Source organism: Salmo salar, chromosome ssa09 (genome assembly GCF_905237065.1).
Source record: "Salmo salar chromosome ssa09, Ssal_v3.1, whole genome shotgun sequence".
Taxonomy (NCBI): domain Eukaryota; kingdom Metazoa; phylum Chordata; class Actinopteri; order Salmoniformes; family Salmonidae; genus Salmo; species Salmo salar.
This window is the reverse complement of record NC_059450.1, coordinates 145,587,065-145,614,658: the sequence shown is the minus strand read 5'-3', so window position 1 is coordinate 145,614,658 and position 27,594 is coordinate 145,587,065. Positions and strand designations below refer to the sequence as shown.

Here is a 27,594-nt window from a genome sequence, read left to right as displayed (position 1 = left end):
ACAGTACAAAATCCCATGACAAAATCGATAGAACTGTAGGAACCTAGCTTCCGGACCAGAGTCAGGAATATGAATATATATTTATGTGAATGGTGGGTATAGACAAACAATCCTTTATCTGATTTTGTTTTGCTTCCTATCTAAGTTTGGGTGTGGGTTTTTCTTTTGTTTGCCTCTTAGTGGGCAAATTTAGTGGGCACTCGTGGTAGCTGTCTTTTAGGTTCCAGTTGTTGTTGCTAGTCAACTTTCAGTGGACACCCCCATGAGTGTCCTTCAGAACCCTTCCTACACCCCCACCCCATTTGTTAGTTTCCTCTTCTGTTTGAGCAACATTTTGGGTTTTCTTGCTGGGGAACGTAACACCCCAAAGAGCAAGCAATGCAGATGTAGAAGCACGGTGGCTAGGAAAAACTCCATAGAAAGACAGGAACCTAGAAAGAAATCTAGAGAGGAAACTGTGCTGCTGATCCAATCAGGTGGACTGGGGACAGGGACAACCATACATTGTCAGGCCAGGTAGTCTTGAGGCATGGTCCTAGGTCTCAAGGTCCTCTGAGAAGGGGGGGGAGAGAGAGAGAGAGATGGGAGAATTAGGAGTATACTTATCACACAGGACACATTTACATTTTAGTCATTTAGCAGACGCTCTTATCCAGACTATTGCAGCATAGATACTGGAGACTGAGACCAGGGGGTTGAGGGACACGGTACCCCTGGACAGAGCCAACCAGGCAGGATATTACCCCACCCACTTTGCCAAAGTACAACCCCCACACCAGCAGAGGGATATCAAGAGACCAGCAACTTACTACCCTGAGTAATGGCGGAGTATAACCCATGAAGATCTCCCTCACTGCACGAGCCCGAGGGGGTGCCAAACCAGACAAGAAGCTCACTTCAGTGACTCAACCCACTGAAGTCGAGTTTAATGAACAAATATCTGGTACGATGTGGTGCACCCCTCCTAGGGACGGAATGGGAGAGCACTAGCAAGCCAGTGACTCAGAGGGTTAGAGGCAGAGAATCCCAGTGGACAGAGGGGAGCCGGCCAGGTAGAGACAGCAAAGGTGGTTCGTCACTCCAGTGCCTTGCCGTTCACCTACTGAAGAGATGAGACTCTCACATGGATTGGCAGATCATTCCATAAAAATGTTGCTCTAGATGGCCAGGAGATAGAAGTTGTTTTCAATGTCTAATCCCAGTTTTGATGCACCTGTACTATCTCCACCTTCTAGATGGTAGTGGGGTGAACAGGCCATGGCTTGGGTGGCTGAGGTCCATGATTAACTTCTTGGCCTTCCTGTGACACTGCGTGCTATAGATGTCCTGGAGGGAAAGCAGTGTGCACCCGCTGATGCGTTGAGCTGACCAAGGGATAGTTGTAAGCCCTTGGGATGGAGGTAACCCTGTGATAAAGTCTATGGACAGGTGGGACCAGGTCCGGCTGGGGATGGGCAGAGGTTGGAGCAACCCAGACAGTCGTTGTTGTGAGGACTTGCGTTGGGCACAGATGGAACAGGCCGCAACAAAGGATCTCACATCCTCAATCATGTTGGGCCACCAGAATTTTCTCCTCAGGAACTCCACTGTCTGATTAATCTCTAGATGCCCTTACAATTTAGAGGAGTGTCCACATTGTAGTACTGGGAACAGGCTGATCTCAGAACGTAAAGTCTATTAGTGGGTCTCCTGCTGGGGTCAGGTTCTCGGGTCTGGGCTTGTCGGACCGTGGTCTCAATACTCTATTTCACAGGGGCCACAATGCGGGAGCTGAGGATGATGGGATCAGAGTCCCTCTCCTCATTAGAGACATCGTCTTTGTGGGACAGGGCGTCTGATTTCTGATTCTGGATCCCGGGCGATAGGCTAGTGTGAAAACGAACCTGTTAAAAGACAGAGCCCACCTAGCATGGCGAGCGTTCAACCTCTTGGCTTCTTGAATGTAGACCAAGTTCTAATGGTCCGTCCAGATCACGAAAGGATGAGGTGCCCCCTCCAACCAGTGTCTCCACACTTCAAGGTACCACTTAACTGCCAAGAGCTCCTGGTTGCCTACATTATAGTTGCATTCCGCTGGCGTGAACTGCTTGGAGAGAAATTCACATGCGTGCAGTTTTTTTGCCCTCCTCGTTCTGCTGTGAAAGAACCACCCCTGCTCCGGTGTCCGAGGCATCCACCTCTACCAGAAAGGGACGAGTAGGATCAGGATGAACGAGGATGTGTCCAGAGGTGAAACGTCCCTTGAGCTCCATGAATGCCCTGTTAACCTCAGGAGTCCAACAAAAATGCGTCTGGGACTTGAGGGTTAGTACTGTGAGAGGTGCTGCCACCGCACCAAAGTTGTATATAAAGCGCCTGTAAAATTGGCAAACCCGAGGAACCGCTGGACCTGCTTGAGTAAGGTGGGACGGGGCCAGTCGGCGACCGCCTCAACCTTTACAGGGTCCATTTGGATGCCTGCGGTAGAAATAATGTGATCCATTAAGGAAACTTGGGATACGTGGAACTCACACTTTGGATACGTGGTACTCACACTTCTTGACATATAGTTGGCTCTGCAGGTGGCGTCTCAGGACTTGAGACGCTCCTGCACGGTGGTTCTTGGGAGCAGTGATCAAAAGAGAACTAAGAGTCTCTGAGTGGTTCACCCCAACCTGCAGTAGAATGGAGTGGGTCTGATATTCCACCTGGCCGGAGCCGATGGTCAGGTGGCCGGAGCCGATGGCCATCGAGAGCTTGAATCTGCAGAGGGATGGGACATTTCACGCAGGGGATTTGTAATTCTCTGGTGAAGTCTTGGTCAATGAAATTATCCATGGCCCTGGAGTCCACGAAGGCTTGAATGTGGTGCTGATGGTTGTCCCAATGGAGGTTTGCGGGTAGTGTCAGACGGTGACTGGGTAGCTGGAGTGTAACAGCACAGCTGGTCAGGGTCCTGGCGAGCCCCTGCATTTCCTGTCAACTCTGGGCATGTAGAACGGAGATGGCCGAGATCTCCACAGTAGAGGCAGCAGCTGCCACGCATGCACCTGTCACGTTCCTGAGTGCTCAGACGTGTGCGTTCCAGCTGCCTAGGCTCCTCAAAGTTGGGCTCAGGGGTTTGAGGTGCTCCGGAAACTGGGATACGGGAGTGGTGTCAAAAAGGCGCTGTCTCACACATTCTCGGATGCGGTTGTCAATCCTGATGGCCTGTGTTATCAGGGACTCGAGGTCCTCTCTCAGTTCCCGAGCGGCCAGTTCATCCTTGGAGTTAGGTGGAAAGCGATGACCAGTGCCTCAGTTTTCCACCCACCTTTGGCGGCGAGGGTTCAGAACTCAATAGTGAAGTCAGCCACTGGTCTAGCCTCTTGGGGAAGGTAGAACAGTTGGCTAGCCGCTTCTCGTCCGCCGACTGGGTGGTTGAAGACTCGTTGCAGCTCGGCAGTGAAAGATAATATGGAGTTGCAGGATGCTGTTCCAACACCGCCGTTGCCCACCCCAGGACCTTGCCCGAGAGTAGAGAGATGATGTAGACAATCATGGCCCAATTGGTGTGGAACGAGGAGGACTGTAGCTCGAACACCAGAGAGCACTGAGTGAGGAACCACTTGCCTCCTCCCGTGTGGCCGCCATAACGTTCGGGGGCTGGGATCTTGGGTTACCGTTTCAGGTTCCCTGGAGGAACTAAGGCAATGCCTGTTGCACTGGGCAATGAGACTTGGGCATTGGCTCCTCCTGAGTTAGGGTTTGGCCGTGGTCGGAGGGAATCGGTAAGTGCCCGGAGGGTCTCAAATATTTGGTGAAGTTGTTCTTGCTGCCGCCCCAGCGGTGCTCCTTCTTGGGTTATAACATTCTGAATCTGGCTGATCTCTGATGGGTCCATGTTGAGGCAGAAGCTTGCTGTGATGTGCTGAGGTTGGACCCAGTTGCAGAGAAGAGACCAGATGAGGAATCCGTGTTTAAGGATAAACATAATACTTTACTGAGACACGTTAGCTGCAGGATCACAGTACACTCGAAAACTCACTCAGGAAACGAACACACGGTAAACAATTCAAGCTTCGGATAACAGAAAACACACCTCTCTTAACTTGTCATGGATAGGGGCAGTATTTTCACGGCCAGATAAAAAACGTACCCGATTTAATCTGGTTATTACTCCTGCCCAGAAACTAGAATATGCATATAATTAGTAGCTTTGGATAGAAAACACTCCAAAGTTTCTAAAACAGTTTGAATGGTGTCTGTGAGTATAACAGAACTCAAATGGCAGGCCAAAAACTGAGAAGATTCTGTACAGGAAGTACCCTGTCTGACCATTTCTTGGCCTTCTTTGTCATCTCTATCCAAAACAGAGGATCTCTGCTGTAACGTACACTTTCTAAGGCTCCCATAGGCTCTCAGAAGGCGCCAGAACGTTGAATGATGACTCTGCAGTCTGGCTGAAAAACAGTAGCGCATTTGGATAGTGGTCGATCTGAGAACAATGAGACGGGCGCGCACGTGCACGTGAAGAGGCCATTTTACATTTTCAGTCTTTGAACGAAAACAACGACTCCCGATCGGAATATTATCGCTATTTTACGAGAAAAATCGCATAAAAATTGATTTTAAACAGCGTTTGACATGCTTCGAAGTACGGTAATGGAATATTTAAAAAGAATTTGTCACGAAACGCACCGGCGCGTCACCCTTCGTTACCCTTCGGATAGTGTCTTGAACGCACGAACAAAACGCCGCTATTTGGATATAACTATGGATTATTTGGAACCAAACCAACATTTGTTGTTGAAGTAGAAGTCCTGGAAGTGCATTCTGACAAAGAACAGCAAAGGTAATCCAATTTTTCTTATAGTAAATCTGAGTTTGGTGAGTACCAAACTTGGTGGGTGTCAAAATAGCTAGCCTGTGATGGCCGGGCTATCTACTCAGAATATTGCAAAATGTGCTTTCACCGAAAAGCTATTTTAAAATCGGACACCGCGATTGCATAAAGGAGTTCTGTATCTATAATTCTTAAAATAATTGTTATGTTTTTTGTGAACGTTTATCGTGAGTAATTTAGTAAATTCACCGGAAGTGTTCGGTGGGAATGCTAGTTCTGAACGTCACATGCTAATGTAAAAAGCTGGTTTTTGATATAAATATGAACTTGATTGAACAAAACATGCATGTATTGTATAACATAATGTCCTAGGAGTGTCATCTGATGAAGATCATCAAAGGTTAGTGCTGCATTTAGTCTGATTATTTCTGGCTGGGTACTCTCCTGACATAATCTAATGTTTTGCTTTCGTTGTAAAGCCTTTTTGAAATCGGACAGTGTGGTTAGATAAAGGAGAGTCTTGTCTTTAAAATGGTGTAAAATAGTCATATGTTTGAAAAATGGAAGTTTTCGGATTTTCGAGGAGTTTGTATTTCGCGCCGCGCCCTATCATTGGATATTGGAGCGGTGTTCCGCTAGCGGAACGTCTAGATGTAAGAGCCTCTCTGGGCCAGTGGGACGTTTGCGTCCCACCCTAGTCAACAGCCAGTGGAATCGCGTGGCGTGAAATACAAATACCTCAAAAATGCTATAACTTCCATTTCTCAAACATATGACTATTTTACACCATTTTAACCTGTTAGGGCTAGGGGGCAGTATTGACACAGCCGGATAAAAAACGTACCCGATTTAATCTGGTTACTACTCCTGCCCAGTAACTAGAATATGCATATAATTATTGGCTTTGGATAGAAAACACCCTAAAGTTTCTAAAACTGTTTGAATGGTGTGTGTGAGTATAACAGAACTCATATGGCAGGCCAAAACCTGAGAAGATTCCATGCAGGAAGTGGCCTGTCTGACAAATTGTGTTTCATCTTGGCTGTTTTTATTGAAGACTGAGGATCTTTGCAATAACGTGACACTTCCTACGGCTCCCATAGGCTCTCAGAGCCCGGGAAAAAGCTGAACGATATAGAGGCAGGCTCTGGCTGAAACACATTATCGCTTTTGGCAAGTGGCCGATCAGAGTACTATGTTTATCGTGAGTAATTTAGTAAATTCACCGGCAGTGTTCGGTGGGAATGCTAGTCACATGCTAGTCACATGCTAATGTAAAAAGCTGGTTTTTGATATAAATATGAACTTGATTGAACAAAACATGCATGTATTGTATAACATAATGTCCTAGGGCTGTCATCTGATGAAGATCATCAAAGGTTAGTGCTACATCTAGCTGTGATTTGGGTTTATGTGACATTATATGCTAGCTTGAAAAATGGGTGTCTGATTATTTCTGGCTGGGTACTCTGCTGACATAATCTAATGTTTTGCTTTCGTTGTAAAGCCTTTTTGAAATCAGACAGTGTGGTTAGATTAACGAGAGTCTTATCTTTAAAATGGTGTAAAATAGTCATATGTTTGAAAAATTGAAGTTTTTGCATTTTTGAAGAATTTGAATAACGCGCCACGGGATTACACTGGCTGTTGAGTAGGCGTCCCACCTAGCGTCCCACCTAGCCCATAGAGGTTAAAGATAAGAATTATAGATACAGAACTCCTTTATGCAATCGCTATGTCAGATTTTAAAATAGCTTTTCGGCGAAAGCACATTTTGCAATATTCTGAGTACATAGCTCGGCTGTCACAGGCTAGCTAATTTGACACCCACCAAGTTTGAGGCAACCTAAACTCAGAATTACTATTAGAAAAATTGGATTACCTTTGCTGTTCTTTGTCAGAATGCACTCCCAGGACTTCTATTTAAACAACAAATGTTTTTTGGTTCCAAATAATCCATAGTTATATCCAAATACCTCCGTTTTGTTCGTGCGTTCAGGTCACTATCTGAAGGGTAACGCGCGAGCGCATTTCGTGACAAAAAATGTCAAAATATTCCATTACCGTACTTAGAAGCATGTCAAACGCTGTTTAAAATTAATTTAAAATCAATTTTTATGCTATTTTTCTCATAAAATAGCGATAATATTCCAACCGGACAACGTTGTATTCATTCAAAGACTGAAATAGAAAAATTGAGAAGTCTCGTGAACGCGCATCTCAGTCTCACTGTCCCCAGGCAGGACACTTACAAATGCTGCTGCTGTACTTTGCCCAGAGACAAGAGACACGTCATTCCGCTTTCTGAACGCTTTAGAGAGCCAATGGAAGCCTTAGAAAGTGTCACGTAACAGCACAGATGCAACAGAAGGACAACAAATTGTCAGACAGGGAATCTTCTCAGGTTTTGGGCTGCCATATGAGTTCTGTTATACTCACAGACACCATTCAAACAGTTTTAGAAACTTTAGAGTGTTTTCTATCCAAATCTACTAATTACATGCATATTCTCATTTCTGGGCAAGAGTAGGAACCAGTTTAAATCAGGTACGTTTTTTATCCGGCCGTGAAAATATTGCCCCCTAGCCCCAACAGGTTAACAGGAAAATCCTAATGAGTAGATTGGACACACCTGAGTGTTGTTACCGTCTCTAGGACTGTCCCTGCCGCCCTCTGGTGACAGGTGGAACCATGACACCTTGTGAAGGTTAACAGGCTTGAATGTCTTACTCACATCGGCCACAGAGATTGGGAGGACACAGTCCTCATGAGTGACAGCGACCCTCGTCAATGGCTGGCTGTTGTTTTCCATGAGCGGCGAAGGTGTTTAGTTTGTCCCTTTATAAACCGTGATTGTCTGGAGTCCCTGCCACATGTGTCTCTTGATTGAGCCATTGAATTGTCCACTTTCCCTGTACTGTTGTTTTGCCTCTTCTATTGCCTTTCGGAGGTCAAAGCTGGTCTGTTTGTACAAGTTCATGACCTTGCCATGACCTTGCTGTCGTTAAATGCGGTGGTTTGCCTTTTCAGTTTTGTGCGAATTCTGCCATCTATCCACTGTTTGTGGTTTGGATAAGATCTAATCTAATCAATAAACATCTTCTTTGCACTTCCTAATGAACCCAGTCACCGAGTTAGTGTACACGTCGATTCCCTTCCCAGAGGTGAGCCGGAACATTTCCCTGTCCCCGTGATCAAACAGTCTTGAAGAATGGATTCCGATTGGTCACACCAATGTTGAACACTCTTTACCACAGGAGATTCCTGATTAAGTTTCTGCCTATAGGCGGAGAGGTGCAGGATGGAGGCGTGATCTGATTTCCCAAAAGTAGGTTCTTGTAGCCGTCCCCAAAGGGAGAGGAGCAATGGTCAAGCGTGTTCTCTCAGGCTTTAGCACAGAGTCCAGTGTAGTTCCTTTAGTGCTGTTGTGGTGACATCTTGGGGGGAATATACACGGCAGTGACAATAATCAAGAAAATTCTCTCTGGAGGTAATGCAGTCGACATTTGCTAAGGTATTCTAGAGAACAAAATGATTTGAGTTCCTGTACGTTACCACAACCACACCGTGAGTTGTTAATCATGAGACAAACCCATCCACATCTGTTTTTCCCGGAGAGTTCGTTCTTCCTGTTATCGCAAAGAACGGAGAACCCCACTGGCTATATGGATGGGGACAATATATCTGGAGAGAGCCATGCTTCCATAAAACAGAGTATGTTACAGTCCCTTATGTCTCAATGAAAGGAGATCCTCTACCATATTACCCAAACTTGTCCTTTCTTTGACGGTCCATGAGGGAGTGAACAAGTGCACACTTTGGCAAGGAGCTAGAGGGAGAAATGGAATTTGCCTAATGTTGCTTACATGTTTTACTTGCAAGGCCGGAATTCAATCATAGTGTGCATATGCTTTGCTTCAGATACAATTATGGCACATTATGGCACTGCAGCAACAATAAAGAGTAATGTTGATATTGTGCTATTCTGGTATCCTTATTAGAAATCACCTTTTAGCTAGCATCCTTTGTAGAAACAATATCAAAGCGACCACCTCGCCTCTGTTTTGGTAAAAAGCTGAGGGATAGGCCTGTAGAAATGTAACCACTTTCAAATTCATAGACATAGCCATGGATGCAAGGAATGACCATCACTAGGTTTCAATCCAATTTGTGATAGATTTCCACCAGAGATGTGTTCCCATCAAACTCACTTATTGTGGATACAAGTCTGCGAGTGATGAAGTAGTACATATAAAAATAAGGTTTGTTATTCATTTCCCATGTGCCCAATGAAAAATACAAGTTAAATTGGTTTCCTTCGCATTTTCAACTCTTCTGATGGTTTTGTCACAAAAACGTATATAAGTATATACTATTATATATACTATAGCAAATGTGCCCACTCTAGTCTTGGCATGTGTGCTGTAGCCAAAAGCCTGCAGTTACAGTGTTTATTGGCTACCTACATTCGAATATCATGGATATGAGCGTTATTGTTTTTATTTGTCCAATGGCAGCCAACCATCCATCATCATGTCACAAGAATAAGACCCTTGATATTTACTGGAATGAAAGATCAGGCTCATCACTGCACTTTCACCACCCTGTGAAGTTCATCAGAACTTATTTCATCTGTAGTCCTAATAAACGGCATGGTTTCCCGAGTCATAGTGGGAGGACCACACAACAAATCATCACGTGACTCCAAGTTTACTTCGATATTATTATATCACTATTTGTACAAAAAGGCGTTTCCATTGCAATGTGTTACCTAGTTCATTTTACCAACACAAAAAGATCCCACCATGTCAAACGAACAAATTGTCTGTTGGTATTTATAAAATTGTTGCCCCATATCCTGTTTAATTCAGCCTCGTCGTGACTTTTTTAATGCGTTTAATGATATCAACGTTTTAGTTGTAACCATGTTTTAAGGCTGACAGTGTTTGCTTACATTTACATTGTTTACAAACGTTGGAGTAAAACAAACTTATTTTGAGTTGTAATTGGGTCAAACAGCTGAACTAAGCTCATGAGGAATGTATACGTTACAGTGAGCGCCAAAAGTATTCGTACACCCTGAGGAAGGCACAGTGATGCCGAAACGTTGGTAAATACCCATTAAATTGCTGGGAGTTTATACATGGAGTGTGAGACTTTATTTTGATTGTTTTTTCGCCATTAGTCAGCACCTCCACACAAACTAATTTTTCTGGGTGTGCTCCAGCTCATGTTTTTGAATCTACGTTACAGTGAGCCCCAAATGTATTCGGACAGTGACAATTTTGTTGTTGTTTTGGCTCTCAACTCCAGCACTTTGTATTTGAAACGATACAATGACTATGAGGTTAAAGTGCAGACTGTCAGCTTTAATTTGAGGGTATTTTCATCCATATGGGGGGAACCATTTAGAAATGAAAGCACTTGTTGTACATAGTCCCCCCATTTCAGGGGACCAAAAGTATTGGGACAAATTCACAAATATGTGTATTCAAGTAGTCAAAAGTTTTAGTATTTGGTCCCATATTCCTAGCATGCAATGATTACATCGAGCGTGTGAATCTACAAACTTGTTGGGTGCATTTGCTGTTTGTTTTTGTTGTGTTTCTGCTTGTCTTTGTGCCCAGTAACAGGGGAGGTTAGCATTTTTGGTGGGGTATGATATTTGTGCATCTGTAACGTTTTCACTCATCATTATTCACGATTCACTCAGGACTATCCGTAATCATGGTAGCATCCACATTAATGTAGAAGTGTTTAGAATGTATTATTCATTTATACGTCCCAAAAAATCTAGCAACAGCACAGCAGATACTAGCTTTATAAATGATATTAGCATTGTTTAGTGATGTTGACTGATGTGTTCACCAACTTTCAAATTAAAACTTTTACTAAGCAATTCAGTGTTGAGTCAACAATGCTAAATAAAAATACATGTGGTAAAAACAGATAAATAGATTTTTGTTTTAATACATTTTTTAAAATAAATAATACTCAATCATTAAGCATGTGTACACCATAATGAATTGGATGAATTCAAACAATTGCAAAACAATTTGAGTAGTTGTGTTACATAAATCATCAAGATACAGCAGAGACACTCTTTTACTGTGGAGCAGTTGATCTTTTGAATATTTTCATCAAGCTCTGTTTTATATGTTTAGTTTTGAAACTGTATATCAGTGGATTGATCAGGGGAGGGAGCAGGCTATACAACATGATAATAACAATGCGTAAATCAGTGCTGAATCTAATGCCGATATTACTGGACAGATAAATAAAACACCTGGGGAGATAATACAGGGCAATGATGATCAGCTGACCACTGCAGGTAGAAAGGGTTTTGAGGCGGCCTTGGGTGCTCGCAATCTGAAGAACTGCCACAATAATAGAGCAATATGAGAATATAATAAAAGCAAGAGGTCCCAGTAATGCCAGCATGGCAAAGATAAAAGCAGGAAAACTATAAGGGGCCCTATCTGTGCATGCAAGCGTTGTTATAGCGATATGATCACAGTAGCACTGCGTGATTTTGTTTGAGTCACAGTAAGGAAGAGGATAGGCCCTAATTACCATCATCAATGGGCCGGCTTTCGCAACAATCCACGCAGTGGCACTGAGAATATGAATAGTGGAGTTTTTGATAATCATTGGATATCTGAGCGGAAAACAGATTGAAACATATCGGTCTAAAGCCATTATAAATAGAATGTATGAATTTACAGTTCCAAAATAGTGCACTAAGTACATCTGGACAAAACAACCTGTGAATGAAATGGCTCCTGCTTGAAACCAATACCTGGCAATAATCTTTGGTAATGTGGTGGTGCTAAAGAGAACATCAGAAACAACCAGATGTAAAATAACAAAATACATGGGTTTGTGGAGATCCCGGTCTGTTGCGAACAATACAAGAATAATAACATTTCCTACTGCAGTGCAAAAATACACCAAGAATAATACAGTTGAGGCAAGGCCGTAGAACTCTGGCTGAAGTCCAGGGAACCCAACGATAATAAACTCTGTCACAAAGCTGTGATTCCCAGCTGACATGATGATGGTCTCTTAGACAACCTGCGGAAATAAAGGATTAGTTAATTATTAAATCCACATTTTCACAAACTTCAAAGTGTTTCCTTTCAAATGGTATCAATAATATGCATGTCCTTCCTTCAGGTCCGATCCTTAATTAGCATCTTATTGATATTACAAGTGATATCAAGTTATTGATCACATTACATTTCCCACTACATATGACTGTCAAGATATTAGGACATGTAAAGAATATTACAAAAGTAATTAATTTTGCATAATTGTTTCAATACTGTTGACTGCATCGCCCAATTTGTGGCATGTCAATGCAAAAGCTGCACCTCACAACAAAGCCTTTCAATAAGACTTTCATCTAAAGATTAGAGAACATATCCATCTGATTCATATATTCAGAAAACACATTAAGAAGATGTATAAAGTGAGCTATCAAGACATGCCATGTAACTCCAGATCTGCATAGTAGTAAATCAGGGCTTAGCCAAGTCTGATGTCTGACACGGACACTTGCAGTGTCCATTTTATAATAACTGTTGACACCCCGTGACATAATTCTGCACCTGACCTTACTCCCTAAGGTAATTATACTCAAGGTGTTTGAGTGTTTTTCTCTTGTTCTTTGTCATGTAAACTCAGGGTCCTGAAACATTTTCATTTTTTACTGTCTTTCAAAGATCATTTGTAAAAATCCAAATAACTTCACAGATCTTCATTGTAAAGGGTTTAAACACAGTTTCCAATGCTTGTTCAATGAAGCATAAACAATTAATGAACATACACCTGTGGAACGGTCGTTAAAACACTAACAGCTTACAGACGCTAGGCAATTAAGGTCACAGTTATAAAAACTTAGGACACTAAAGAGGCCTTTCTACTGACTCTGAAAAACACCAAAAGAAAGATGCCCAGGGTCCCTGCTCATCTGCGTGAACGTGCCTTAGGCAAGCTGCAAGGAGGCATGAGGACTGCAGATGTGGCCAGGGCAATACATTGCAATGTCCGTACTGTGAGACACCTAAGACAGCGCTACAGGGAGACAGGACGGACAGCTGATCATCCTCGCATTGGCAGACCATGTGTAACAACACCTGCACAGGATCGGTACATTCAAACATCACACCTGTGGGACAGGTACAGGATGGCAACAACAACTACCCGAGTTACACCAGGAATGCACAATCCCTCCATCAGTGCTCAGACTGTCCGCAATAGGCTGAGAGAGGCTGGACTGAGGGCTTGTTGGCCTGTTGAAGGCAGGTCCACACCAGACATCACTGGCAACAATGTCACCAATGGGCACAAACCCACCGTCACTGGACCAGACAGGACTGGCAAAAAGTGCTCTTCACTGACGAGTCGCGGTTTTGTCTTACCAGCGGTGATGGTCGGATTCGCGTTTATCTTTGAAGGAATGAGTGTTACACTGAGGACTGTACTCTGGAGCGGAATCGATTTGGAGGTGGAGGGTCCGTCATGGTCTGGGGCGATGTGTCACAGCATCATCGGACTGTCATTGCAGGCAATCTCAACGCTGTGCGTTATTGGGAAGACATCCTCCTCCCTCTTGTTACCCTTCCTGCAGGCTCATACTGACATGACCCTCCAGCATGACAATGCCACCAGCCATACTGCTCGTTCACTGCGTGATTTCCTGCACGACAGGAATGTCAGTGTTCTGCCATGGCCAGCGAATAGCCCGGATCTCAATCCCCTTGAGCAGATCTGGGACCTGTTGGATCGGAGGGTGAGGGCTAGGGCCATTCCCTTCCAGAAATGTCACATGTCTGTGGAACTTGTTCAGTTTATGTCTCAGTTGTTGAATCTTATGTTCATACAAATATTTACACATGTTTAGTTTGCTGAAGATAAACACAGTTGACAGTGAGAGGACAGTTTATTTATTTAAATCATGATGTAATGATGCAAAATATCTACACAAACAAAGACTATTCAAAGACACATTTTTATTTCATCATACTTAGCAATTAAAAAAGTTTGGTAGTTACATATATGGTTACCTATCTTAATAAATAAAAATATTTTCTTTTTTTGTTAACTTTCTTAACCCATTTGTTCCCAGACATGCCACTATGGAAATCATATGCTATTAGTAACCCTAACATGTAATCCATATAGTTTATAGTTTTAAGTTCCTTGGCGTACACATCAGACAGACTGAAATGGTCCACCCACTCAGACAGTGTGGTGAAGAAGGTGCCTCTTCAACCTCAGGAGGCTGAAGAAATTTGGCTTGTCACCTAAAACCCTGACAAACTTTTACAGATGCACAACTGAGAGCATCCTGTTGGGCTGTATCACCGCCTGGTACGGCAACTGCACCGCCTACAACCGCAAGGCTCTCCAGAGGGTGGTGCGGTCTGCACAACATATCACCAGGGGCAAACTACCTGCCCTCCAGGACACCTACAGCACCCGATGTTACAGGAAGGCCAAAAAGATCATCAAGGACAACAACCACCCGAGCCACTGCCTGTTCACCCCGCTACCATCCAGAAGGCGAGGTCAGTACAGGTGCATCAAAGCTGGGACTGAGAGACTGAAAAACAGCTTCTATCTCACGGCCATCAGACTGTTAAACAGCAATCACTAACTCAGAGAGGCTGCTGCCTACATAGAGTCAATAGTCACTTTAAACAATGCCACTTTAATAATGTTTACATATCTTACATTACTCATCTCATATGTTTATACTGTATCTTATACCATCTATTGCATCTTGCCTATGCCGCTCGGCCATCGCTCATCCATATATTTATATGTACATATTCTTATTCCATTCCTTTAGATTTGTGTGTATTAGGTAGTTGTTGGGGAATTGTTAGACTACTTGTTAGAGATTACTGCACTGTCAGAACTAGAAGCACAAGCATTTCGCTACACTCGCATTAACATCTGCTAACCACGTGTATGTGACCAATAAATTTGATTTGATATAGCTTTTTCTACTAAAAAGTCAAAAAGTATGTTTTATTGTGACCGATGGAAACATACAGTGCTCTGCCTATAATAAAATTAAGTCCCCATTCCTCAGCCCCAATATCTGTATACCTCAGCCCACTTACCCACACTCATAAACCCAATTACCCATGCACCCCAGGCCTGTCACCCCCATGTCCTAACCCTAAAACCCATATGCCCTGTTGATACAATCATGTACCAATTCACCCATATCCTAGACCTAAATACCCTATTTGTTACTCATAGACCCCAGTTCCTTTGCCAATACACTTCATTCCTGTTACTTGCTTATCTCAGCCCTTTTACCCACTTAGGCCTGTATTCTCTAAGTCACCAACAGTAACCTACATCCAGCTATTCGCTACACACCCCAACCCTGTTATTTGCATATATCAGTCCTGTGACCTCTGACCTGTTTATGATAATAATTTCATATATAAACTCATAGTACAGTTTTATAACATGTGCCCAAATCCCTTTTTTATTATCACATATATATATATATATATATATATACTACCGTTCAAAAGTTTGGGGTCACTTAGAAATGTCCTTGTCTTTGAAAGAAAAGCAATTTTTTTGGTTCATTAAAATAACAAAATACCGAATAACGACGATAATGATCAAATTGATCAGAAATACCGTGTAGACATTGTTAATGTTGTAAATAATTATTGTAGCTGGAAACGGCTGATTTTGTATGGAATATCTACATAGGCGTGCAGAGGCCCATTATCAGCAACCATCACTCCTGTGTTCCAATGGCACGTTGTGTTAGCTAATCTAAGTTTGTCATTTTAAAAGGCTAATTGATCATTAGAAAACCCTTTTGCAATTACGTTAGCACAGCTGAAAACTGTTGTTCTGATTAAAGAAGCAATAAAACTAAGCTCTCTTGTTAAAGACACATAGTTGGTGGATGACACTGACCAGACTGGCATTGGATGTCTCTGAATTTAAACAATTTCTGACTTTCTTAAAGTGAACCACCTTCTCTCAGCCACTTGAGAAATCGCACGTCATGATTTTCATTAGTCAACTACTGCCTATTGGTATCCAAAAACAAGTGTAAAAACTGCACACTGGAACATGCATACATGCTGATTGGCTCAAAGGCCTATACGGCACATAAAGACTGACATATTTGAGTGACCAGCCCTGCAGTTTTCCTTGGTCTGTAATTGCTTGAATTGGACCCTGCATCCTTTCATGGGTAAACTGCAATCATTGAGGGCCAAATCCCTAATTTGATAACCCAATCTCTCTCATACTGTAAGTATTGCATTGATGACAATGGTGAATTCCATGCACAGATCTCAAGATAGGACCTAGTCCTGTGGGGACATTCCTTCCTCCTCCACTTTATACAGTCACCACCAAAATTATTGGCACCCTTGTTAAATATGAGCAAAAAATGCTCTATAAAATAAATAACACAAATACTAAGCTACATTGTATGCAAACATTTTTTTAATTATATTTTTTTATACTAACACAGTTGTTATTTTCTTTAATAACAAGTAAAAAAAAAACCCTGATTGGTGTCAAAATTATTGGCACCCATAACCATTCTTTTAAATAAAATCAAACAGTCTGTTCTACTGTAAATCTCAGTTTGAAGTAACTGTATTTTGGCGGGTTGAGAGTTTGGGCCGTACGCAGTACCCTCTGTAGTGCCTTATGGTCAGATGCCGAGCAGTTGCCATACCAGGCGGTGATGCAACCGTTCAGGATGCTCTCAATGGTGCAGCTGTAGATTCTTTTGACAATCTGGGGACCATTTGCCAAATCCTTTCAGTCTCCTGAGAGGGAAAAGGTGTTATCGTGCCCTCTTCACGACTGTCTTGGTGTGTTTGGAACATGGTAGTTTGTTGGTGATGTGGACACCAAGGAACTTAACTCTCAACCCGCTCCACTACAGCCCCGCCGATGTTAATGGGGGCCTGTTCGGCCAGCCTTTTCAAAGGATTGAAGAATCTAGAAAGATTCTGTAAGGAGGAAAGGTCACCTCCCAACATGTTCTTCAATCTCATGAAACATTATAGAAAAAGGCTGAGTACACAAAGTATTTTTTCCTCATCTTTATCAAGGGTGCCAATAATTTCGGATGTTAATTGATTATGTCTTTGGCTGCAACCTTTTTAATATTGCATTCCCTTGATCTCCCTTCTCTCTCAACCTTTCATACTCTGTGAATAGGTTTGGACAAGTTGTTATTCATTAGTGTAGTCACCCTTTCACAGACAGTGCAGTGCCAGGGGATCGCTAAGGGTCAATGGGAAAGTATATCATGTATTCCCAAAGCCCATCTTGTCTAATGATATTAGTAAACCGTTTATAAATCCCCTAGGAAGAAAAGGAAGCAGCAGCCTGTTAAACGACCCCAGAGGGGTTCCAGTATTAATCATTTGATAAAATAGGTAACATCCCCAGCGACTGTTATATGAGATGTGATGTTCTGAAATGTGAGCAGACCAAGACAAGAAAGTGTATATGAGCTTTCACAGGCAGTGTGCATCGCCCATTCATAACCATAATAGCAGCAACTATAATGGGCCACTGTAGAAAAAGACTAACACCATGATTTGGTTACCTTATCTTTCAACATGAAAAGTCAGATAATGGTCAAATAAGGACAGGAGGAAGTCCTATTAAAAAGAGAATGTAATTATTATTTTCACTTTATAGTAAACCTTATAGGGCTTTGTTATCCCAAATCATATTATTTGATAATCCTTTCTTGGGCCTGGTAAAAGTGGTTCAAAGTCTATGGTGTAGTTATAATAAAGATACACCTTGAGAAGAAATACACTTCAGCTAAACAAAAAGGGACAAAATGTAGACAAACAGTTGCTTAGTTATTATGATATAGTATGTATACAGTATGAATATAATTTGTTGAGAGAAGGTCCAAGACCATTGTTTGCACATACATAGTGAAATCAGAACAGCAAAACAGGAACACACACACACACTCCTCACTAATCACACACAAGGGAACATAGTGTATGAGAGAGACACTAATTAGACAGTAATCCTTAAAGACTTAATTTGTTGTATGTTGTTGAAAGACAGGGTTTGCCTCTGAGAAACATATACAGTACAAACAAACGTATCTGTCTAGCAAGAACATGGCACAACACATCAGACACATGTACCCTAATACATAATAGCTACTTATGTTTTATATTCAGTATTTTCGCTTGAAATATATTATTGTTTGGACAAATCATCAGAGGAAGTTTTAAGGGAACTAGAAACTTAAATGACTACTTTTCAACCAGTATAGGTACCCGACGATCAGGAAAGCATTAGCCTCGTATGAATGGTAAACCTACATCTCAGAGCTGTAGGTAGATGACAGGTTATCCACAATGTGGTCCTTTGTAGCTCCGTTGGTAGGTCATGGCGTTCGTAACGCTGGGGCAGTGCAAACAATTCCCGGGACCAACCAAATGTAACATAAATGCACACATGACTACAAGTCGCTTATTAATGGCTAAATTGCATACAGGAATATTTAATTTAATTTCACATGATCAACCTAGTGTCCATACAAAAGTCATGAAGTGTGACAATGAGTGACAGAGTACTGACTGGATCGACTGCCTGCCACCAGAATGACTGCATCCAACCACTCCATTCAGTTACATGCCGAGCAATACTATTAAGCAATAAGGCCTGAGTAGGTGTGGTATATGGCCAATATACCACGGCGAAGGGCTGTTCGTACACACGATGCAATGCAGAGTGCCTGGATACAGCCCTTTGCCGTGGTATATTGGCCATATACCACAACCCCCCGAGGTGCCTTATTGATATTATCAACAGGTTACCAACATAATCAGACCAGTAAAAGTTATTTTTTGTTATACCCATAGTATTTACGGTCTGATATAGTACGCCTATCAGCCAATCAGCTTTCAGGGCTTGAACTACCGGGTTTATGAGTAAGCAATAAGGCCGGAGGGGTTGGGGTATTTAAGTGATAATGGCCTCGAAGCCAGTGTTTGTAGGATATATTGACACGGTTTGCCAGCCCTCGACTTCGCCTCGGGCCTAACAACAACCGTGCCAATATATCCTCCAAATATCAGCTTCTTGGGCATTACCACTTAATTTGGCCAACTGTTAGAATTCGGAATATTGTTCTAGTTCTAGAAATTAATTTAAGTAGCATTGTTTCAATATTTCCTACATATATGTAATGTTAATGAGGCGCTAACATGGCTGCCATAGAATTTTGAAGTGTCATGTAAATGCTCATTCTATACCAGGGATGAGCAACTTTGATGGGGTGGGGGCCACAAAAACTGTAAACCCCTCAATAAGGGGCCACAGTGGCTTGCCGGTCTACGTACCCACATCCATTGTCACGCCTGCACCCGCTCCCCCTCTCTGGTGCTTGAGGTCACCAGGCTGTCCATTATTATGCACACCTGTCACCATCATTACGCGCATCAGCGTTTCATTGGACTCACCTGGACTCATTGACTTTGTTGATTTTCCCCTCTACATCTGTCTGTTCCTCAGTTTGATCCCCATGTCAGCATTAATGTTTTATTTCCCCTGTCCAGATGCTCTGTTGGGGGTTGCCTTTACCTTTGTGGCTGTTATTCCTCTCCCTTACTACCACTCAACCCTCAAATACACCTTCTGTCATTATGCTGCTTTAGTGAGAGCCACTTGTGTCAATCCCAGCTCCTATTTCAATATGATAATCATTGTCATCTTCTTTCTCCTGTTTGGCATGTTCTGTTTTATTTGCCTGTCCTACATATGGATCATATTTGCTATGGTTATTGTCCTCCAAGAATGACAAGAGGAAGATGTACAGCACTTACTTCAGTTACTTGATAGTGGTAGTGTGCCATCATGTTCCTTTATTTGTTTGTGTAGTCTTGACCAGGCTAGGCGTGGTGCTGACCTTGGAAGAGCGTCATGGCTTGATGATCGGGGCTATTCTTGAACCCTCTCTTGTAAATCTCTTTGTATACTGTATAAGAACCAAAGAGATCAAAAACTAAATGTTGAAGATTTTTAACAAAGTTAAGCCCACTGAATAAAAAAAAGGTTTATTGAAGTCATCTCTTTGTTGTGTAGCTTACTGTATGAGTGAATGTGTAAAAACGTGTCAGTTGCAGTGCTCTGTAGAAGCATGCTAGCCTACAGTATGTTCATTTCATTTTTACTATGTTCTCTATTGGCAATAACAGACATGAGGTATAAATCAATACAAATCTGATATAAAACTTGCTTTCATGTTTGCATCAGCCTTCTGTCAGGTGGCCTAACTCTGATGAATGGAATTGGGACATCTGTCTCTTCAGATTACATTCTAAATCGTCCACACGTCATCAACCTACAGTAGCTCAATTAGCTGTGGAACACCTGAGCAGTGCTACGGTGCCATCCATTTTGTAGTATACTTCATGAACAGTAAATAAATTGCACATAAGATTTACTTTATTCAACCTAGGCAATACACATTGATGTTTTAGATTTTTCCTGAGAAAAACAATTAAATTGCAATATCATATGCCATTTAGCAAATGCTTTTGTCTCAAGCGACTTACATTTAGTACCGTTGGTCCCAGGATTGAACCCACTATCAAGGCGTTTGCAGAGATCCATGCTCCACCAACTGAGCTACAGAGGAATGGTGTTATTTGTCTTACAGTAAATGACCACTTTGAGTTAGTTTTTATAGATCACATTACATCTGTAAGTCATTTAGCAGACACACCATCCTGAATGACTGGCTAAAATGTAAATCCTCCCTGTCTACGCCTAGTCCCTGCCCCTGGAGTGATTCAAGGAGTGAATAGTCAGTTAATACTCCATTATCTCATGTGTAATTGAAATCTCAGGACACCAATGGCAGCATTAGTTAGTCTAATGATTTATTTTGGGATGTATTGATGTGTGTAGTTTTCAGCATGATGTCTATTGAGACACATTTAAAAACAAAGCATGACTGTTCTTTCTGACCTGCAAACAACTTAATGGTCATGATTCTAACCCCCATATGACATGCTGGTAAAATTTCAGACTTCAATACATTGTGGTGCTCATGATAAAGACATCTTAATCTAGATGTAATTTGGTTACCTGAAGTCAAATGTCATTTTGTATCAGAAAATATTGTAATTATAATGTTGCAAAAGCTGACTGCAGCACCAATTTTTGTGCCGGGTTTCACACTCTTAGTTATGAAGGTAAAATGAGTGTTACTCATTGACATTGATTCTCCATCACCCAACCTCAACCCAATTGAGATGGTTTGTGATGAGTTGGACAGTGAAGGAAAGGCAGCCAAAAAGTGCTCAGCATAGAGTGAGGGAAAAAAGTGTTTGATCACCTGCTGATTTTGTACATTTACCCACTGACAAAGAAATTATCAGTCTATAATTTTAATGGTAGGTTTATTTGAACAGTGAGAGACAGAATAACAACAAAAAAATCCAGAAAAACACATGTCAAAAATGTTATAAATTGATTTACATTTTAATGAGGGAAATAAGTATTTGACCCCCTCTCAATCAGAAAGATTTCTGGCTCCCAGGTGTCTTTTATAAAGGTACCGAGCTTAGATTAGGAGCACACTCTTAAAGGGAGTGCTCCGAATCTCAGCTTGTTACCTGTATAAAAGACACCTGTCCACAGAAGCAATCAATCAATCAGTTTCCAAACTCTCCACCATGGCCAAGACCAAACAGCTCTCCAAGGATGTCAGGGACAAGATTGTAGAGCTACACAAGGCTGGAATGGGCTACAAGAACATCGCCAAGCAGCTTGGTGAGAAGGTGACAACAGTTGGCGCGATTATTCGCAAATGGAAGAAACACAAAAGAACTGTCAATCTCCCTCGGCCTGGGGCTCCATGCAAGATCTCACCTCGTGGAGTTGCAATGATCATGAGAATGGTGAGGAATCAGCCCAGAACTACACGGGAGGATCTTGCCAATGATCTCAAGGCAGCTGGGACCATAGGCACCAAGAAAACAATTGGTAACACACTATGCCGTGAAGGACTGAAATCCTGCAGCGCCCGCAAGGTCCCCCTGCTCAAGAAAGCACATATTCATGCCCGTCTGAAGTTTGCCGATGAACATCTGAATGATTCAGAGGACAACTGGGTGAAAGTGTTGTGGCCAGATGAGACCAAAATGGAGCTCTTTGGCATCAACTCAACTCGCCGTGTTTGGAGGAGGAGGAATGCTGCCTATGACCCAAGAACACCATCCCCACCGTCAAACATGAAGGTGGAAACATTATGCTTTGGGGGTCTTTTTCTGCTAAGGGGACAGGACAACTTCACCGCATCAAAGGGACGATGGACGGGGCCATGTACAGTCAAATCTTGGGTGAGAACCTCCTTCCCTCAACCAGGGCATTGAAAATGGGTCGTGGATGGGTATTCCAGCATGACAATGACACAAAACACACGGCCAAGGCAAAGGAGTGGCTCAAGAAGAAGCACATTAAGGTCCTGGAGTGGCCTAGCCAGTCTCCAGACCTTGATCCCATAGAAAATCTGTGGAGGGAGCTGAAGGTTCGAGTTGCCAAACGTCAGCCTCAAAACCTTAATGACATGGAGAAGATCTGCAAAGAGGAGTGGGACAAAATCCCTCCTGAGATGTGTGCAACCCTGGTGGCCAACTACAAGAAATGTCTGACCTCTGTGTTTGCCAACAAGGGTTTTGCCACCAAGTACTAAGTCATGTTTTGCAGAGGGGTCAAATACTTATTTCCCTCATTAAAATGCAAATCAATTTAACATTTTTGACATGCGTTTTTCTGGATTTTTTGTTATTCTGTCTCTCACTGTTCAAATAAACCTACCATTAAAATTATAGACTGATCATTTCTTTGTCAGTGGGCAAACGTACAAAATCAGCAGCGGATCAAATACTATTTTCCCTCACTGTACGTAGGAACCCCTTTCAAGATGTTTGGAAAAGCATTACAAGTGAACTGGTTGAGAGAATGCCAAAACTGTGCAAACCTGTCAAGACAAAGGGTGGCTACTTTGAAGAATCTCAAATAAAAAATATATTTTGATTTGTTTAACACTTTTTTGGTTACTACATGATTCCATATGTGTTATTTCATAGTTTTGATGAAGTCGCTATTATTCTACAATGTAGAAAGTAGTCAAAATAAGGAAAAACCTTGGAGTGGGTACGTGTGTCCAAACTTTTGTCTGGTACTGTATGATAATGTATGTATGATCATGTATGTTTGGGATGTACAATATGATAATGCATGTTTTTGGATGCATAATGTATTTTTGTATGCATGATAATGTATATTTTGAATGTATGTTTTGGATGTATGATATTGTACTGTCACGGTTGTCGTAAGGAGGAGCGGACCAACATAGAAATACAAAACTAGAACATGAACATAGAAATACAAAACATAGAAAAACACCCCTTGTCACACCCTGACCTACTCTACCATAGAAAATAACATCTTACTATGGTCAGGACATGACATGTACTATATGTTTCGCTAACACTGTTTCTTGACTTTTGAATTATGACTCACATTCTTGTACATTTCACGGTACACTTTATAATTCATTTCATGAATAGTCTATTAGAAATATTTAGATTATCGTAAATGTTACAAATGCTTCTAAATAGATTTGAAGGACTCCTATTATATCACTGGCTCATAATATTTTTTCAGCTTAAACTATGTACAGCTCTGAAAACATATGGTGTACCATGGGATGCCTTTCCAGGCTCCCACCTTCTTGCAAAATTGATCTTCTCTAACAGAATAGCTGGACTTGTGTCCTTAATTCATAAGAAATTATCTTCACATAATGGCAACACCCTACAGTACCTTACCTATCTCATAGAAGTGAGAAAGAGACCAAGAGAACCTTGGGCTCAAATGGGACTGGCCCATGGTATGGAACAACATTTCTTCTTCATCTAGAAACCTTTCCCATCAGCTGGACTTATTTCACTTAGACTGAAACTACTGCTTGTAGATAATGATCAACATTACAGATTCTCTTGTTCTGAAACAGGAAACTTTCTGCATATTTTTTTGGCACTGTTTTCACTGTGGATTGCCTTGGAAATACGTTTTAGGTCAAATTCAAAGTAAGATATTTCCATTATGCTCTGTTCTTATGCTGTGTCCCAAACGCGTAACTACACTGCTCCTTAATAGTTATGTATATTTACCACAGAATACAAGAACTGCAACACTATGTATTTTTCTTTTTCTTTTATATCTTTTAATTGATTTATTCCTAATTTTATCTCTCTTTTATTCCTCGTTTATCCCCTTGCGTACTGCTTGTATGAACTGCTTATATGTTACCTTATACTGAATATATTAAAAACAAATAAATAATTGTTAAAATTGTCTTTTAAATAAATTGTAGTGATTATAAAGATTATGAATGCTTTCAAATGCTTACAAATATTTACAAATATGTATTTATTAAAGGTTTATAAATCATTTATTAATCCTTATTCATGAAATGTATTAGTGTTACTCATTTTACCTTTGAACAGAGCCCTACAGTATGTCTCTGCCAGTGAATATGTTTTTGTGCCATCTAGTGGAACTAATGAATGTATGTTATTTGATTAGAGCTGAACTCTTTGTACGCAAATACTGTATATCTAGATACTTTGCAAAACTTTACCTCTGTGCCATAATTGTATGTGATGATCACTATATGTGAGAAATACCTGTACTCACTCATCATTCCCTGTCAGTTATCATAATGATCTTACCTGGATATGCTGTACCTTTCTGTTAATAGATTTAGTTTATTTTTTAAAGGTAATCTTTAACTAGGCAAGTCAGTTAAGAACAAATTCTTTATGGTGGATGCAACATGAATTTTCCCAGTTATTATTATTATAATATATAAACACTCCATGATTACAGCTGTGGAATAAAAACTTGTATCTGAAAAGCACCAAAAAATGATTTGAAAATTAGAAGTTTGAATTGTATTAATTTACCACAATAAAATATGTTAAATATGCAAATATTAAGTGTTCAACAGAAGAATAGTCAGACACTGTTTTATTGCAATTATCTTAAGAGTTAGTGTTCATAAAACTATTAACAGAACATGTTGAAATTAAATAGATACAAAATGCAAGGGGAAAGTCACCTTACTTAGAAACTTTTCTTATATCTACAGTTCTTGAGTCTTTGCTGCAGATTTGAAAATACGATCAACAACTCCACGCAAAGTCTCATTTGTGGGAAGTAACTTTTGTCTTTACAAACAGTTTGATGATTTTCTCCCGCAGCTCCTCTGTCTTTAGGCTGTAGATGATAGGATTGAGCATGGGTGGCAGGGTGACAGACACAGTGAGGATGGCAGTCAGGAGGTCTGAGGATTGCACCAAGCGCAGGTTACCTAGGAGGGAAGGGACAAACAGACACACATCCAGTGGCTTTGAGATTTTGATTGATAGTATTAACAGTAAATGATGATATTCAGCTAAAATAAGAAGGAACTTGCGCACTGAGACGTGCTGTACGCTCCCACTTGTCATAGCCTAACAACCAGACAACTCAGATGTGCGGCAGGTAGCCTAGTGGTTAAGAGGTTTGGACCAGTAACTGAAAGGTTGCTGGTTTGAATCCCTGAGCTGACTATGTGAAAAATATGTCAATGTTCCCTTGAGCAAGGCACTTAGTATCTACTAAAATGCAATGTGCTAGTGCTCTTTAATTTATACAGTACAATAAACACACACTTGGGGGCAAATTAGTCAGAGTCCTCCTTCATTCCTGATCTACACTTAGGGAGCATACAGTTTACAGCAGGTATAAAAGTTGTGGCGAAGAGCACATAAACATTTCGCTGAACCTTTTATACCTGTGGGAAACTGTGAACGTGACGAATATATTTGATTTGATTTTGAAGTCTACAGTCATCCCTGTGTTTACCTAGGACGTAGGCCAGGATGACAGGGAGGTAGTACACCAGTACCAGCAGCAGATGGGTGAGACAGGTGTGGAAGGCTTTCCACCGCTGGGTAGTCGAGGCAAACTTCAGCACTGCAACCACCACCACAGCATAGGTGAAGATGATGAAGGACAGGGGGCCTAACAGGACAGCCAGAGTTTTAGCTGTTGCTAGTTTCCTGTTGAAAGAGATGTCAGAGCAGGCCAGTCTGTATACAGGGCCGTGCTCACAGCAGCAGCTCTGCACCACCCTAGAGGCACAGTAAGGCAGGCTAGAGGCCAGGGCAACAGGGTAGACCTCCAAGAGGAAGGCCAGGGTCCAGATCCCTAGCAGGATGAGCAGCATCCTCAGGTTGGTGTTGATAGTGAGGTAACGCAGAGGGAAACAAATGGCTATCACACGGTCGTACGCTAGGAGAGCCAGGGAGAAGGACTCCATATCACCAAATAAATGCATGAAGAACATCTGAGAAAAACACGTCCCAAAGGAGACGTAGTTCAGATTGAACACAAATACAGGCACCATCTGGGGGATGATAACACTGTTCAAAGAGATGTCCACCACAGCTAAATTGCACACTGCAACATATTTGGGATTTCGAAGGCTTGGGTTCATCATGAAGACTGCTAACAGAACAAAGTTACCCATTAGAGTGATGATGTATATTATAGAGAGAGCTAGGATGAGGTAGTTCTTATTGCCCAGTGTGTGGAAGGCTGTGATGTAGAATCCATCATCTGATGACCCCGTTCCATTGTAAAGCACAGAAAAACCCATTTGAGGGGCCACTGTGTGTCTGGAAGAGAAATACAGATTACTGAAATGGAAAATCAATCAAAATCCAAGTTATCCGATGTTACAAAATGAAGTGACTAAGGCAAGACCATCTCAAACTAAGCAGCCTTCCTGTTCGTTTTATACCTCTCCGACACAATTTTACAATAATACTGAACACCCACTGTACCAACATCAATAATACTGAACACCCACTGTACCAACATCAATAATACTGAACACCCACTGTACCAACATCAATAATACTGAACACCCACTGTACCAACATCAATAATACTGAACACCCACTGTACCAACATCAATAATACTGAACACCCACTGTACCAACATCAATAATACTGAACACCCACTGTACCAACATCAATAATACTGAACACCCACTGTACCAACATCAATAATACTGAACACCCACTGTACCAACATCAATAATACTGAACACCCACTGTACCAACATCAATAATACTGAACACCCACTGTACCAACATCAATAATACTGAACACCCACTGTACCAACATCAATAATACTGAACACCCACTGTACCAACATCAATAATACTGAACACCCACTGTACCAACATCAATAATACTGAACACCCACTGTACCAACATCAATAATACTGAACACCCACTGTACCAACATCAATAATACTGAACACCCACTGTACCAACATCAATAATACTGAACACCCACTGTACCAACATCAATAATACTGAACACCCACTGTACCAACATCAATAATACTGAACACCCACTGTACCTCTGCTTTTAACAACGTTTTGTAAGCAGTCTTTGTGTGAACTGAAGGACAATTAGACAAATCCACCATTATAAAGAGTTGTGATCAAGAATGCAATCGTCATTTGGGTTTAATTAGAGTGAGAAAACAAGTACATATATATATATATATATATATATATATATATATATATATATATATATATATATATATTTAACGACTCATTAAAGGTAATGTTGTTAATAGATGAGGACCTAATTATCACC

The 27,594-nt window shown here is 41.5% G+C and overlaps 2 protein-coding genes across 2 annotated transcripts; both read right to left on the bottom strand.

Annotated features, from left to right (window-relative positions):
* Positions 1 to 10,909: 10,909 nt before the first annotated feature.
* On the bottom strand, positions 10,910 to 11,873 carry LOC106613178 (olfactory receptor 2AT4). The gene has a single exon (XM_014215177.1). The coding sequence runs from the start codon at positions 11,855 to 11,857 to the stop codon at positions 10,910 to 10,912; it is 948 nt and encodes a 315-aa protein (XP_014070652.1). The 5' UTR covers positions 11,858 to 11,873.
* Positions 11,874 to 24,848: 12,975 nt separating this feature from the next.
* Positions 24,849 to 27,391, bottom strand: or40a1 (odorant receptor, family 40, subfamily A, member 1). The gene is given in 3 exon segments (NM_001123563.1): positions 24,849 to 25,241; positions 25,778 to 26,592; positions 27,350 to 27,391. Coding segments are annotated over 2 exon segments (963 nt in total). The 5' UTR covers positions 26,574 to 26,592; positions 27,350 to 27,391; the 3' UTR covers positions 24,849 to 25,074.
* Positions 27,392 to 27,594: the final 203 nt, after the last annotated feature.

What these genes read in the sequence shown, in the direction of transcription:
- LOC106613178 (XM_014215177.1), bottom strand. Translation starts at nt 11,857, where the DNA reads ATGTCAGCTGGGAATCACAGCTTTGTGACAGAGTTTATTATCGTTGGG.